Genomic DNA, 15,003 nt, shown 5'->3' with positions numbered 1-15,003 from the left:
AAGAGTCACCTGTTGCTCTACCCTGGGACAGGAGTCTGCCCCTCCTAACATAAGCACTTGGATGTCATCCAAAACTGAAAATGTTAATTGTATTTTCATTCTAGACCAGAGAGTTATCTTACCAAGTTCATAGACCCTGCTTTCTTGCTGACTTCAAAGAAATTAATCTCTTGCCACGACTTGGAAGTTCAGTGGTCTGACCACAATACAGGTCCCCTCTTGCTTAGCCGCAGGGGCCCACCCAGTGATTTACTTATCCCAAGCTTGTTATGTCAGCTAACTTCTTATCTGCCAGTGTGGTTTGCCTGTCTGGGCTTTCACTCTCAAGTGTCTGTCCCAGCTGACAGAGCCAGTACTCAAGTCAACCTCATAAATCATCCACCTCGTAGAAATGACACACCTTTCTTACCAAACTGCCAGGGTTGGTGGTTCCGCAAGATTGACAGTTTCTTTACTCTGTTCAACTAGAAGGCACAGTGCCCTTCTTAGTCTGGTCCAGTCAACTATCTCACCAAAGTTGGATCAGCCATCTCTCTCTCTCTCTCTCTCTCTCTCTCTCTCTCTCCAGCACTTTGTCAGTTTTTTACCAACGTTCTGTTAGCTATTTTTCCTTAGTGGTAATCAGCTATTTTGTCATGGTAACCTAGTCAGGTCTTTCCCATTTGGAGCAGTCAGTTTCACTGACTTCACCTGTGTTGCCACCCATGTTCAGCAGCCTTCTTATCTTAATTACATCACCAGCTCTTTTAAACTGGCCACATCACCTCAGGCTAATCCATCACTTATATATTTCTAGGTAACTACACCTCCTACACACTCCTGCAAGGATGGTCAGTGCTCTTGGAAGACTACTTGGCTCATCTCACTCCTCAAGCTGTATAGTTTGTCTATTTTTCTGAGCTGCATTGCTCAGGCTGAATAGTTTCTCTATTTTTTGTGAGCTGTCTCAGGATGAGTGATGTGGCTCTCTTATCTGAATATCTCAGCTCTGTCTATGCAGGCTATTGCCTCAACTCTGCTCTCGGGCTGCATAGCTCAGCTTCCCTCCTGGGCTGCATAGCTCAGCTTGAATAACTCAACATTGCTCTCAGCTGAGTTGCTCAGCGCTTCTCTCGGGCTCTGAGTAGCCTTCCTCTCTTCTGGTGTTTTCTTCACTTGGGGTTTCTCAGCTCCCTGCTTTATACTACAAACTCAGCTCCTTCTCAGGCTCAGTAGCTCAGTTCTTTTTTTGACAGGGGTTGCTTTCTTCTTGTGTGGGATTGCTCATCTACCTTCTCAGACTAGGTGCCTCAGTGGCCTTCTCAAACTAGGTAATGTAGGTGCCCTTTTAAGCTGTGTGTCGCTGCTCTCTTCTCATGTTGGATTTCTCTATCTTCTTAAAAGCAATTGCTCATCTATCTTCTCAACTGGTAACTTCAGCTCCCTTCTCCAGTTGGATAGTTCAGTTGTGTTATTTCTTCTGAATGTTAGCTCTATATCAGCGTACATTTGAATCTGTTGCTTGCACCTAAGGCAGGGGAACATTTATGACAATCCTTTAATCCCACCCTTATTTGGATACTGCTTTGCTACATCCCACTAATTGTGAGCTGGCCTGATATGGACAAAAAAATAAGGAAAATCTGTCTACCTGATAATTTTATTTTCTTTAGTCCTACCAGACCAGTCCAGAAAACTCCCTATTTAGTTTTATCTGTGCTCTGAAATGTTTTTCTTTTCTCTCTGTTTCATTTCATTTTGCAGATATCATTCCTTCTGTTCTCGATTTTCTCTGATATATACTACTGTTCCCTTCTCCTGACTCAGTGAGTTTACTGAGTATATACCTACATTCTTATAATTGCTATTGGCTGAGTATGGTGTGTGTTTTTTTTCTTCCACAAATATACGGAGGGAGTAGCAAGTGGAGTAGATGCATAATGGTTAGTCAGTGGCCTGAGAACCAGCAGAACTGGGTTTGATTCCCACTCCAGATCCTTGTGACCCTGGGCAAGTCACTTCTTGTACCTTCATTGGCCCAGGTACAAAATAAGTACCTATATATAATATGTAAATCACTTTGATTGTAACCACTTACTACTACCACTACTTATCATTTCTAAAGCACTACTAGACGTACGCAGCGCTGTACACTTGAACATGAAGAGACAGTCCCTGCTCGCCAGAGCTTACAATCTAATTAGGACAAACAGGACAAACAAGAGATAAGGGAATATTAAAGTGAGGATGATAAAATAAGGATTCTGAACAAGTGAATAAGGGTTAGGAGTTAAAAGCAGCATCAAAAAGGTGAGCTTTTAGCTTAGATTTCAAGACAGCCAGAGATGGAGCTTGACGTACCGGCTCAGGAAGTCTATTCCAGGCATATGGTGCAGCAAGATAAAAGGAACAGAGTCTGGAGTTAGCAGTGGAGAAGGGTGCAGATAAGAGAGATTTACCCAGTGAACGGAGTTCCCGGGGAGGAATGTAGGGAGAGATGAGAGTGGACTGAGTGGACTGAGGAGCTGCAGAGTGAATGCACTTATAGGTCAATAAGAGGAGTTTGAACTGTATGCAGAAACGAATAGGAAGCCAGTGGAGTGACTTGAGGAGAGGGCTAATACGAGCATAACGACACTGGCGGAATATTAGTCGTGCAGCAGAATTTTGAACAGATTGAAGAGGAGAGAGATGGATAAGTGGGAAACCTGTGAGAAGCAAGTTGCAATAGTTTAAGCGAGAGGTGATAAGAGTGTCGATGAGGGTTCTGGTAGTGTGCTCAGAAAGGAAAGGGCGAATTTTGCTGATATTATAGAGAAAGAAACGACAGGTTTTAGCAGTCTACTGAATATGTGCAGAGAAGGAGAGGGAGGAGTCGAAGATGACCCCAAGGTTATGAGCTGATGAGACAGGAAGGATGAGAGTGTTATCCACAGAAATAGAGAATGGGGGAGGAGGAGAGGTTGGTTTAGGGGAAAAGATAAGAAGCTCAGTCTTGGTCATGTTTAGTTTCAGATGGCGCTGAGACATCCAGGCAGCAATGTCAGATAGGCAGGCTGATACTTTGACCTGGATTTCGGCTGAGATTTCTGGTGTGGAGAGGTAGATCTGGGAGTCATCAGCGTTAAGATGATACTGAAAACCATGGGATGAGATCAGAGTACCAAGGGAAGAAATATAGATGGATAATAGAAGAGGTCCCAGGACAGATCCCTGAGGTACACCAACTGACAGTGGGATAGAAGTAGAGGAGGATCCACTAGAGTATACACTAAAGGTACACTGGGAGAGATAAGAAGAAAATCAGGAAAGAACAGAGCCCTGAAATCCAAGTGAGGACAGCGTTTCAAGGAGTAGGCTGTGATCAACAGTGTCAAAAGCAGCAGATAGATCGAGAAGGATGAGGATAGAATAGAGACCTTTGGATCTGGCCAGGAACAGATCGTTGGAGACTTTAGCAAGCGCTGTTTCAGTTGAATGAAGGGGGCGAAAGCCAGATTGAAGTGGATCAAGAATAGCTTGAGATGAAAGAAAGTCAAAGCCATGGCAGTGAACAGCATGTTCAAGTATCTTGGATAGGAAAGGGAGGAGGGAGATAGGGCGGTAGTTGGAAGGACAGGTAGGGTCCAATGAAGGTTTTTTAAGGAGTGGTTTGACTAAGGCATGTTTGAAGGCATCAGGAACAGTCGCAGTGGACAGTGAAAGATTGAGGATATGACACTTAAAGGTGGTATATCAAATCCCATCCCCTTTCCCTTTTCCTAGTCTTTACTTCCAGTGTGAACATGAGCACTGTTGCTTGGCTATTCAAAATACTGAGGATGTTATGGCTGCATGATACCCTTTAAGGGCAAGTCACATGGAAATACTTTTTTTCTGTTTTCTTCTGCTAGTCAACATGTATGACTTGCTTATATGGCTCCAGAAAAAGGAGGACGGATTGAGCCAGCCGGGTTTTACTTCCATTGCTTTCAATGGAAGTAATTGAGCCAGCTGGGTTTTACTTCCATTTTCGCCATTTCGAGTTTTGATCTCGCCGGCGCGATTTTTCCGCCCATGACATCGAAGTCTTCCAGCGGCTTCAAGAAGTGCACCCAGTGCGCCCGGGTAATCTCGCTCACTGACAGGCACGCATCGTGTCTTCAGTGTCTGGGGGCTGGGCACCGCCCTCAGGCCTGTAGTCTGTGTTCCCTCTTACAAAAGCGGACTCAGGTAGCGAGGTTAGCCCAGTGGAGCATTTTGTTCTCGGGCTCTTCGTCAGCATCGGCACCAGGAGTATCGACTGCCTCGACGTCGTCGGCGCCCGGACCTTCATCCTCGCCCCCGATTGCATCGAGTGCATCGAGGCATCGACCCTCTGCATCGGGGCGACATCGGAGGGTTGCATTGGTGTCGGTGGTATCGAGACCTCCTCGGTTGCTGATGTCGTCGGACGGTGGTGCTTCGTCTGGAGTGCAGGTGAGGGCTGTCCATTCCCCTGCTGGTGGCGGTGAGCCTTCGGGTGGGTTTCCCCCTACCCCGAGGGCTCCTGCGGTACAGCCCCCCCCCGAGACCGACCGTCTTCGGCCCCGGCCCCGGCCCCGAGGAAGAGACGGCTGTATTCTACGTCCTCCTCGTCGGTGCCGGGAAGCTCCGGTGACGTGCTTCGTTCCAAAAAATCGAAGAAGCATCGTCACTGGTCCCCTTCCCGTGTCGGCACCGAGAGCTCTGGGTCGCCGAGGGAGTCGGCACCCAGTAAGCATCGGCACCGAGAGGACCGCTCGCCCTCTGTTCAAGAGGTGTTGATGCGCTCCCCTTTGGACAGGCCGGAACAGCTTCCACACCCGGAACAGGTTCTGACATCGACTCCTGCATCGGCTTCCATGTCTTTTTCCACAGCCGCTCTGCACGAGAGCCTCCGGGCCGTTCTCCCAGAGATCCTGGGAGAGCTGTTGCGCCCTTCCCCTCCGGTACCGGGGGTGCTTGCGCCACCGGTACCGTCGAGCCAGGCACCGGCTGGCCCATTGTCCGGGGTGAGGTCTCCGACATGCGGTAGCCTCCCAGGAAGGCTCCCCGACTACGTCGGCGGAGGGAGCTTCGCCGGTGCGGGCGAGGGAGTCTACCTCTCGACGCTCCCACCGTGGCCGTGGGTCCACGGAGTCGAGCCGGGCACGGTTGCAGACACAGGTCCGTGAACTTGTCTGACACCGATGGTGAGGCCTCGTGGGAAGAGGAAGAAGACATCAGATATTTCTCTGACGAGGAGTCTGAGGGTCTTCCTTCCGATCCCACTCCCTCTCCTGAAAGACAGCTTTCTCCTCCTGAGAGCCTGTCTTTCGCTTCCTTTGTCCGGGAGATGTCTATGGCCATCCCCTTCCCGGTGGTTGTGGAGGACGAGCCCAGGGCTGAAATGTTTGAGCTCCTGGACTATCCTTCTCCACCTAAGGAAGCGTCCACAGTACCCATGCATCATGTCCTCAAAAAGACATTGCTGGCGAACTGGACCAAGCCATTAACTAATCCCCACATTCCCAAGAAGATCGAGTCCCAGTACCGGATCCATGGGGACCCAGAGCTGATGCGCACTCAGTTGCCTCACTACTCTGGAGTTGTGGATTTGGCCCTAAAGAAGGCCAAGAGTTCTAGAGAACATGCTTCGGCGCCCCCGGGCAAGGACTCTAGAACCTTGGACTCCTTTGGGAGGAAGGCCTACCATTCTTCTATGCTCGTGGCCAAGATTCAGTCCTACCAGCTCTACACGAGCATACATATGCGGAACAATGTGCGGCAGTTGGCGGGCTTGGTGGACATGCTCCCCCCTGAGCAAGCCAAGCCATTTCAGGAGGTGGTCAGGCAGCTGAAGGTGTGCAGAGAATTCCTGGCCAGAGGGGTGTATGACACCTTTGATGTTGCGTCCAGGGCCGCTGCTCAAGGTGTGGTGATGCACAGACTCTCATGGCTGCGTGCCTCCGACCTGGAGAATAGAATCCAGCAGCGGATTGCGGACTCGCCTTGCCGTGCGGATAATATTTTGGAGAAAAAGTCGAGCAGGTGGTAGAGCAGCTCCACCAGCGGGACACCGCATTCGACAAGTTCTCCCGCCGGCAGCCTTCAGCCTCTACCTCTACAGGTAGAAGATTTTTCGGGGGAAGGAAGACTGTTCCCTACTCTTCTGGCAAGCGTAGGTACAATCCTCCTTCTCAACAGCCTGCGGCCCAGACTAAGCCCCAGCGCGCGCGCTCTCGTCAGCAGTGTGCGCCTCAGCAAGGCCCCTCGGCTCCCCAGCAAAAGCAAGGGACGAGCTTTTGACTGGCTCCAGCAGAGCATAGCCACCATCCAAGTGTCAGTGCCGGGCGACCTGCCAGTCGGAGGGAGGTTGAAAGCTTTTCACCAAAGGTGGCCTCTCATAACCTCCGATCAGTGGGTTCTCCAAATAGTCCGGCAAGGATACACCCTCAATTTGGCCTCAAAACCTCCAAATTGTCCACCGGGAGCTCAGTCTTACAGCTTCCAGCACAAGCAGGTACTTGCAGAGGAACTCTCCGCCCTTCTCAGCGCCAATGCGGTCGAGCCCGTGCCATCCGGGCAAGAAGGGCTGGGATTCTATTCCAGGTACTTACTTGTGGAAAAGAAAACAGGGGGGATGCGTCCCATCCTAGACCTAAGGGCCCTGAACAAATATCTGGTCAAAGAAAAGTTCAGGATGCTTTCCCTGGGCACCCTTCTCCCCATGATTCAGGAAAACGATTGGCTATGCTCTCTGGACTTGAAGGACGCCTACACGCACATCCCGATACTGCCAGCTCACAGACAGTATCTGCGATTTCAGCTGGGCACACGTCACTTCCAGTACTGTGTGCTACCCTTTGGGCTCGCCTCTGCGCCCAGAGTTTTCACCAAGTGCTTGGCGGTAGTAGCAGCGGCACTTCGCAGACTTGGGGGTACACGTGTTCCCATATCTCGACGATTGGCTGGTGAAGAACACATCCGAGGCAGGAGCCCTGCAGTCCATGCAGATGACTATTCGCCTCCTGGTGCTACTGGGGTTTGTGATAAATTATCCAAAGTCCCATTTTCTCCCAGTGCAGAAACTCGAATTCATAGGAGCTCTGCTGGATTCTCGAACCGCTCGCGCCTATCTCCCGGAGACGAGAGCCAACAACTTGTTGTCCCTCATCTCGCGGGTGCGAGCGTCCCAGCAGGTCACAGCTCGGCAGATGTTGAGATTGCTGGTCCACATGGCCTCCACAGTTCATGTGACTCCCATGGCCCGCCTTCACATGAGATCTGCTCAATGGACCCTAGCTTCCCAGTGGTTTCAGGCTGCTGGGGATCTAGAAGACGTGATCCACCTGTCCACGAGTTTTCTCAAATCCCTGTATTGGTGGACGATTTGGTCCAATTTGACTCTGGGACGTCCTTTCCAAATTCCTCAGCCACAAAAAGTGCTGACCACGGATGCGTCTCTCCTGGGTTCGGGAGCTCATGTCGATGGGCTTCACACCCAAGGAAGCTGGTCCCTCCAGGAACGCGATCTGCAGATCAATCTTCTGGAGTTACGAGCGATCTGGAACGCTCTGAAGGCTGTCAGAGATCGGCTGTCCCACCAAATTATCCAAATTCAGACAGACAACCAGGTTGCCATGAATTACGTCAACAAGCAGGGGGGCACCGGATCTCGCCCCCTGTGTCAGGAAGCCGTCAGCATGTGGCTCTGGGCTCGCCGTCACGGTATGGTGCTCCAAGCCACATATCTGGCAGGCATAAACAGTCTGGCCGACAGATTGAGCAGGATTATGCAACCTCACGAGTGGTCGCTCAATTCCCGTTTAGTGCGGCAGATCTTCCAGGTGTGGGGCACCCCCTTGGTAGATCTCTTCGCATCTCGAGCCAACCACAAGGTCCCTCAGTTCTGTTCCAGGCTTCAGGCCCACGGCAGACTGGCATCGGATGCCTTCCTCCTGGACTGGGGGGAAGGTCTGCTGTATGCTTATCCTCCCATACCTCTGGTGGGGAAGACTTTGTTGAAACTCAAGCAAGACCGAGGCACCATGATTCTGATTGCTCCTTTTTGGCCGCGTCAGATCTGGTTCCCTCTTCTTCTGGAGTTGTCCTCCGAAGAATCGTGGAGATTGGAGTGTTTTCCGACCCTCATCACACAGGACGAAGGGGCGCTTCTGCATCCCAACCTCCGGTCCCTGGCTCTCACGGCCTGGATGTTGAGAGCGTAGACTTTGCCTCTTTGGGTCTGTCAGAGGGTGTCTCCCGCATCTTGCTTGCTTCCAGGAAAGATTCCACTAAGAGGAGTTACTTCTTTCTGTGGAGGAGGTTTGCCGTCTGGTGTGACAGCAAGGCCCTAGCTCCTCGCTCTTGTCCTACACAGACCCTGCTTGAATACCTTCTGCACTTGTCTGAGTCTGGTCTCAAGACCAACTCTGTAAGAGTTCACCTTAGCGCAATCAGTGCATACCATTACCGTGTGGAAGGTAAGCCGATCTCAGGACAGCCTTTAGTTGTTCGCTTCATGAGAGGTTTGCTTTTGTCAAAGCCCCCTGTCAAGCCTCCTACAGTGTCATGGGATCTCAATGTCGTTCTCACCCAGCTGATGAAACCTCCTTTTGAGCCACTGAATTCCTGCCATCTGAAGTACTTGACCTGGAAGGTCATTTTCTTGGTGGCAGTTACTTCAGCTCGTAGAGTCAGTGAGCTTCAGGCCCTGGTAGCCCAGGCCCCTTACACCAAATTTCATCATAACAGAGTAGTCCTCCGCACTCACCCTAAGTTCTTGCCAAAGGTTGTGTCGGAGTTCCATCTGAACCAGTCAATTGTCTTGCCAACATTCTTTCCCCGCCCTCATTCCTGCCCTGCTGAACGTCAGCTGCACACATTGGACTGCAAGAGAGCATTGGCCTTCTATCTGGAGCGGACACAGCCCAACAGACAGTCCGCCCAATTGTTTGTTTCTTTTGATCCCAACAGGAGGGGAGTGGCTGTGGGAAAACGCACCATATCCAATTGGCTAGCAGATTGCATTTCCTTCACTTACGCCCAGGCTGGGCTGGCTCTTGAGGGTCATGTCACGGCTCATAATGTTAGAGCCATGGCAGCGTCGGTAGCCCACTTGAAGTCAGGCACTATTGAAGAGATTTGCAAAGCTGAGACGTGGTCATCTATCCACACATTCACATCTCATTACTGCCTGCAGCAGGATACCCGACGCGACAGTCGGTTCGGGCAGTCAGTGCTTCAGAATCTGTTCGGGGTTTAGAATCCAACTCCACCCCCCTAGGCCCATGTTTGTTCTGTTCCAGGCTGCACTCTCAGTTAGTTGGTAAATTTTTTAGGTCAATCTCAGTTATGTCCTCGCCGTTGCGAGGCCCAATTGACCTTGGTTGTTGTTTTGAGTGAGCCTGGGGGCTAGGGATACCCCATCAGTGAGAACAAGCAGCCTGCTTGTCCTTGGAGAAAGTGAATGCTACATACCTGTAGAAGGTATTCTCCGAGGACAGCAGGCTGATTGTTCTCACAAACCCGCCCGCCTCCCCTTTGGAGTTGTGTCTTCCCTTCTCTTTGTCTTGCTACATATGAGACTGGCAGGCACGAGCCGGTTCAGGCGGGAAGACGGCCGCGCATGCGCGGTGCGCATCGGCACGCAAGGACTAGCAAAGGACTTTGCTAGAAAGTGTTCCGATTGGAGGGGCTGCCGTGGACGTCACCCATCAGTGAGAACAATCAGCCTGCTGTCCTCGGAGAATACCTTCTACAGGTATGTAGCATTCGCTATACCACAGAAAGGCGGTATATCAAGTCCCATTTCCCTTTCCATAATGCCAACATAGCCCAACCTAGCAGGTGGGGGGCAGAGAGAAGGAAGGAATGTGAGTGTGTTAAGGAGGATCAGGAAGAAAAGAGGCAAAAGAAAGAATTATGCTAGGCAGTTGAAGGGGAAAGAAGTGATTATACAGAACTGGGAAAGGGCTGGGAAAAGGAAATCAATGAAGAAAATGTGTCTATTCCAGGGGTTGGTGTTGTAAGGAAGGTGATTATACTGAGGAGGGAGGGGAGAGGGAATTGATTAATTTGGAGGTATGAGGGAGGGGTGATGAATATGCCAGTGATTATTAGCGGAGGAAGTTGATGGAATGCATTTACTGAATCCTCTACTACGAATGTTACCACATATCACTTTGTGTACAAAACCTAATTCTTTTTGTCCTGTCTTTATAATCTCAAATTCTTGATTTAATGTGGTAGAATATAGCATCAGACAGGTGCCTGAACCATCTGTGTTTGATCTGTTCTTAATGTGTACACTAATATATTTTATACATTGTTTAATCTGTTCAATTGCATTGTATATAATCTCTAATTCTAATGTGTTTTATAATATTTTAGAAACAGATTAGTTCAAGTCAGCAAATAGTTTTGGCACCTGATAGCAGATTCATTTAGACAGAGCAAGAGAGAGCAGTGATTTCAGTGAATAAACCAGACCAGCAATATTCAGTTAATATCTTAATATACTCTGTTTTTGTGTTTTTTTTATTTTCAGAGTGAAGATAATACAATTGACTTAAGAGAATATGTAATTGCCTTATCTGTGGTATGTAGACCTGCAAAGACTTTAGAAACCATTCAGCTGGCATTTAAGGCAAGTGGCAAATTCTTAAGTATGGCATGACAAGTATAACGTATGTTGTGATTAGCATATTTTCATGTATTTTACAACTTGATTGGAACCTTATAAATAAAATTTTATAAATAAATTCTACTGTACTTCTGCCCCTATTTACTAAACCTGCAGTCACTGTGCATTAACTGCAAAAGTTAACACTCAGTAGCTGTAAAACATTTGCAGGAATTTTTTGGGGCATTCTGTCCCGTTCCGGGCCCTTACCTGGCGGTCTGCGGGCCGGAGCGGGAGGCTGGGGCGCCCGTGGGATGCGGGACGGCGGGGGAAGGCTGCCACGGGGATTGCCGCGACTGCAGGCTGCCCCGAGGCCGGCGATCCAGAAGAGCAAGCGCCGGCCTCGGAGAAGGAGATCCGCCGGCCAAGATGGCGGCGCCGGCGTCGTCGTCCTCGCTGCAGCGGGACCAGCGAGGAGGCTCCGCCCACTTGCGCCGGATTGGCGCACCCGCGTAGGAACTCCGCCCATCGGACGGGAGGACCAATCCGGGCCCCCGTTGCCAGCCTGGGCGAAGAGGATTGGTTCCAGCTGTTCCCCAGCCAGGACGGGCGGGGGATTTAAACGGAAACACGGAAGGGGTCCAGTGCTTCCGTTTTGTTGTTTGAAGCCACGTTCCAAGCCTGTGTTTGTTCCTCGTGACAGCTAGCCGTCCTGCTAGCTATTCCCAAGCCTGTGTTTGTTCCTCGTGACAGCTAGCCGTCCTGCTAGCTATTCCCAAGCCTGTGTTTGTTCCTCGTGACAGCTAGCCGTCCTGCTAGCTATTCCCAAGCCTGTGTTTGTTCCTCGTGACAGCTAGCCGTCCTGCTAGCTATTCCCAAGCCTGTGTTTGTTCCTCGTGACAGCTAGCCGTCCTGCTAGCTATTTCCAGTAAAGACTGTGTTTATTCCTCATGTCAGCTAGCCGTCCTGCTAGCTATTTCCAGTAAAGACGGTGTTTGTTCCTCATGCCAGCTAGCCATCCTGCTAGCTATTGCCAGTGAAGACTGTGTTTGTTCCTCGTATCAGCTAGCTATCCTGATAGCTATTTCCATTGGAGACGGTGTTTGTTCCTCGTGCCAGCTAGCCAGCTTGCGAGCTATTGCCAGTGAAGACGGTGTTTGTCCCTGCTATCGGCTAGCCGGGGCTAGCCACTTCCTCAGACTGTGTCCGTTCCCAGTGCTCAGCTAGCCGCCCGGCTAAGCCACGCTCACCAAGGACTCTGTACCCACATCCAGCCAGGCCAGCCGTCACCCCGCGGTTCCAGCAGTCCTGCTGGCCGCCCGCAGCTGAGGGCTCAACCCTCGGTGAACGGCGGTCGCCGCGGGTGAAGATCGGGGTGCTCGGTTATTTCCTGGGCCTAGTGGGGCTCGGGAAGACTCGAGAGCTCACCAACACCAGAGTGACATCAGAGCCGCGACAGTAAACGGAAGCCATGAGCTCGTCGACGCAACCTGATCTACGGGACCTGGCCAAGGTTCTCCAGCAGCAACAGGAACAGCTTAATGCCCTGTCCGGGGCGCTCCAGAATGTATGTTCTCAACTTTCCACGCTTCAGGTACAGAACCAGGCCGCTGCGGTCCAAGGGGCCGCAGCGGCTCCCCGTATGGGAGGGTTCCGCGCGGGACCTCGGTTCCCTGAACCAGCACGATATGATGGGACCCCGGGAGGTTGTCGGGGGTTCCTCAACCAGTGTAACCTGGCCTTCCGGATGCAACCGGAGGCCTTTGCTTCGGACCAAAGTAAGGTGGGCTACATTATGGACCTTTGTGAAGGAAAGGCCCAGGACTGGGTGGCCCCCCTGAACGAACAACATGACCCCATTTTGGATGATTATAGCGAATTTCAGCGCCGGTTCCGGATGGTGTTCGACCTTCCGGGAAGACCCTCCTCCGTGGCATCGGAACTGCTCCGGATTCATCAGGGAGAAGGTACGGTGGCCGACTATGCCATCCGGTTTCGTACCTTAGCCACGGAGCTGCGTTGGAATCCGGAGTCCTTGATGGCCATTTTTATGGAGGGATTACAAGAACGAATCAAGGATGAATTGGCGGGACGGGAGATTCCCGGACAATTGGATGCCCTCATCTCACTCTGTATACGGGTGGACACCCGATTCCAGGAGCGAGCCAGAGCCCGGGCGGAGCGGCAGAAGTGGGCACGAGGGACCCCCCAGACGAGCAAAGGGCCGTCCTCTCGCCAGGGGAACCGGGACACTGCGGAGCCCGGGGAGGAGCCGATGGTGATGGGCCGGCAACGGTTGACTCCCGCCGAAAGACAGCAACGACAGTCAAACGGACTGTGCTTCTATTGTGGGAAGGCTGGGCATTTCCTCCGGACTTGTTCCATCCGGCCGGAAAATGCGCTCCCCAAGGCGCCCTGAGGGGAGGGCTCTTGGGGCACTCCGCTCCCCTACCGGACACCCTGATCCTCCTACCGGTGACCTTACGGTGGCAGGAGACCACGGTTCAGACCCGAGCCCTGGTGGACTCGGGGTCAGGGGGCAATTTTATTGGGCTCGAACTGCTGCAGCAAATGGGCTGGCCCACGCTCCCCCGGAGGCCGATGCTGCGGATAACCTCCATCCAAGGAACTACCCTTCCCCAGCCGGTCACTGAGATTACTCCAATGTTGGGACTGCAAGTGGGGGAGAACCATCGGGAGGAAGCCGAATTCTTAGTGTTATCCCGGACCATCCACCCTGTGGTGCTGGGATTGCCATGGTTACGATACCACAACCCGGTTATCGACTGGGCTGGGGGAAGAATTCAAGCGTGGGGTAATTCCTGTCAAGAGACCTGTTGTAAGGGTCGGGCTGGCAGCTGTCCGGCCTTAAATACGTTGCCCGAGGAGGGACCGGGTGAACTGGGCTCCTTGCCTATGGATTATAGAGACTTTGCAGATGTGTTTAATCCCAAGGAGGCGGAGGTACTACCACCGCATAGGTCTTTTGACTGTGCTATCAATCTGAAGACGGATACGGTACCCCCACGGGGCCGACTGTACAAACTGTCCCGAGGAGAGTTCAAGGCAATGCGAGAATACATCCATGAGAACCTACGGAAAGGATTCATTCAGCCGTCTACATCCCCAGCCGGGCCAGGGTTCTTTTTCGTTACCAAGAAGGATGGGTCCCTGAGACCTTGTATTGACTATCGGGGACTAAATGCCATCACCGTGAAGGATCGGTTCCCGCTGCCGCTCATTCCCGAGCTCTTGGACAGACTGCAAGGAGCTCAGATCTTCACGAAGTTAGATTTGCGGGGGGCCTACAATCTAGTACGAATCCGGTCAGGGGACGAATGGAAAACGGCTTTCAACACCCACGAAGGACATTTTGAATATCGGGTGATGCCGTTCGGTCTCTGCAATGCCCCTGCGGTGTTTCAACGTCTTATCAATTGTGTACTAGAGGATTTGCTAAATTCCACGGTGATTGTATATCTGGACGACATCCTAGTTTACTCTAAGAACCCCATGGAGCATCCGGGCCATGTATGTGCAGTGCTGCACCGCCTACGTCAAGCCCATCTATTTGCTAAGCTGAGTAAGTGCGCTTTCCATCAGCGATCCTTACCCTTTTTAGGGCATATCCTGCTTCCAGGGGGGTTACAGATGGAGCCAGACAAGCTCCAAGCCATTCGAGAGTGGCCTCAACCGAAGGGCCTGAAGGCCTTACAACGATTCCTGGGCTTCGCCAATTACTATCGCCAATTTATTCCCCAGTACTCCCGGTTGACAACCCCGTTGACGGCGCTCACCCACAAGAACGCGAGGGTCAGGGATTGGCCGCCAGAGGCGCAAGCGGCTTTTCGTCAGGTAAAAGAGGCTTTTGAGTCCGCGTCTATTCTATTGACCCCCGACCCTGAGAAACCTTTCATTGTAGAGGTGGACGCGTCCGCCCTAGGGGCCGGGGCGGTCATTTCTCAAATCAACCCCGAAGGCCGGCGCCAACCGTGCTCCTTCTTTTCACGCAAATTCTCCCCAGCCGAGCGGAATTATACGGTAGGGGATAGAGAACTCTTGGCTCTGAAACTAGCACTGCAGGAGTGGAGACACTTGCTGGAAGGAGCGGAACACCGGTTCACGGTCATCACGGATCATAAGAACCAGGAGGCTCAGCGGCTGAATCCCCGACAGGCTCGGTGGTCATTATTCTTTGCCAGGTTTCATTTTCAATTAGTGTTCCGGGCGGCCTCCCAGAATACCCCGGCAGATGCGCTCTCCCGGGCCTTTGAGGTACCAGAAGAGACTCATCCGATGTTAGACCCCGCTTGTCTCAGTGCGGCCACAGGGGAAGTTGCACCGATCCAGAAATTCGTGGCGCCCGCCGATCGGAAAGAGGTTCTGCAATGGGGGCACTCGTCTAGATGGGCCGGGCA

General features: G+C 51.8%; 1 protein-coding gene across 1 annotated transcript in view; it reads left to right on the top strand.

Annotated features, from left to right (window-relative positions):
• Positions 1–15,003, top strand: part of LPCAT1 (lysophosphatidylcholine acyltransferase 1) — a 624,443-nt gene that overhangs the window by 526,438 nt on the left and 83,002 nt on the right. Inside the window, 1 exon segment of the mRNA XM_030209843.1 lies at positions 10,511–10,609. Within this exon segment, the coding sequence (XP_030065703.1) occupies positions 10,511–10,609 (99 nt within the window).

The sequence above is a fragment of the Microcaecilia unicolor genome, chromosome 1 (genome assembly GCF_901765095.1).
Source record: "Microcaecilia unicolor chromosome 1, aMicUni1.1, whole genome shotgun sequence".
NCBI lineage: Eukaryota > Metazoa > Chordata > Amphibia > Gymnophiona > Siphonopidae > Microcaecilia > Microcaecilia unicolor.
The sequence above is the reverse complement of the archived record's forward strand: the minus strand, read 5'-3'. Positions and strand labels throughout refer to the sequence as shown.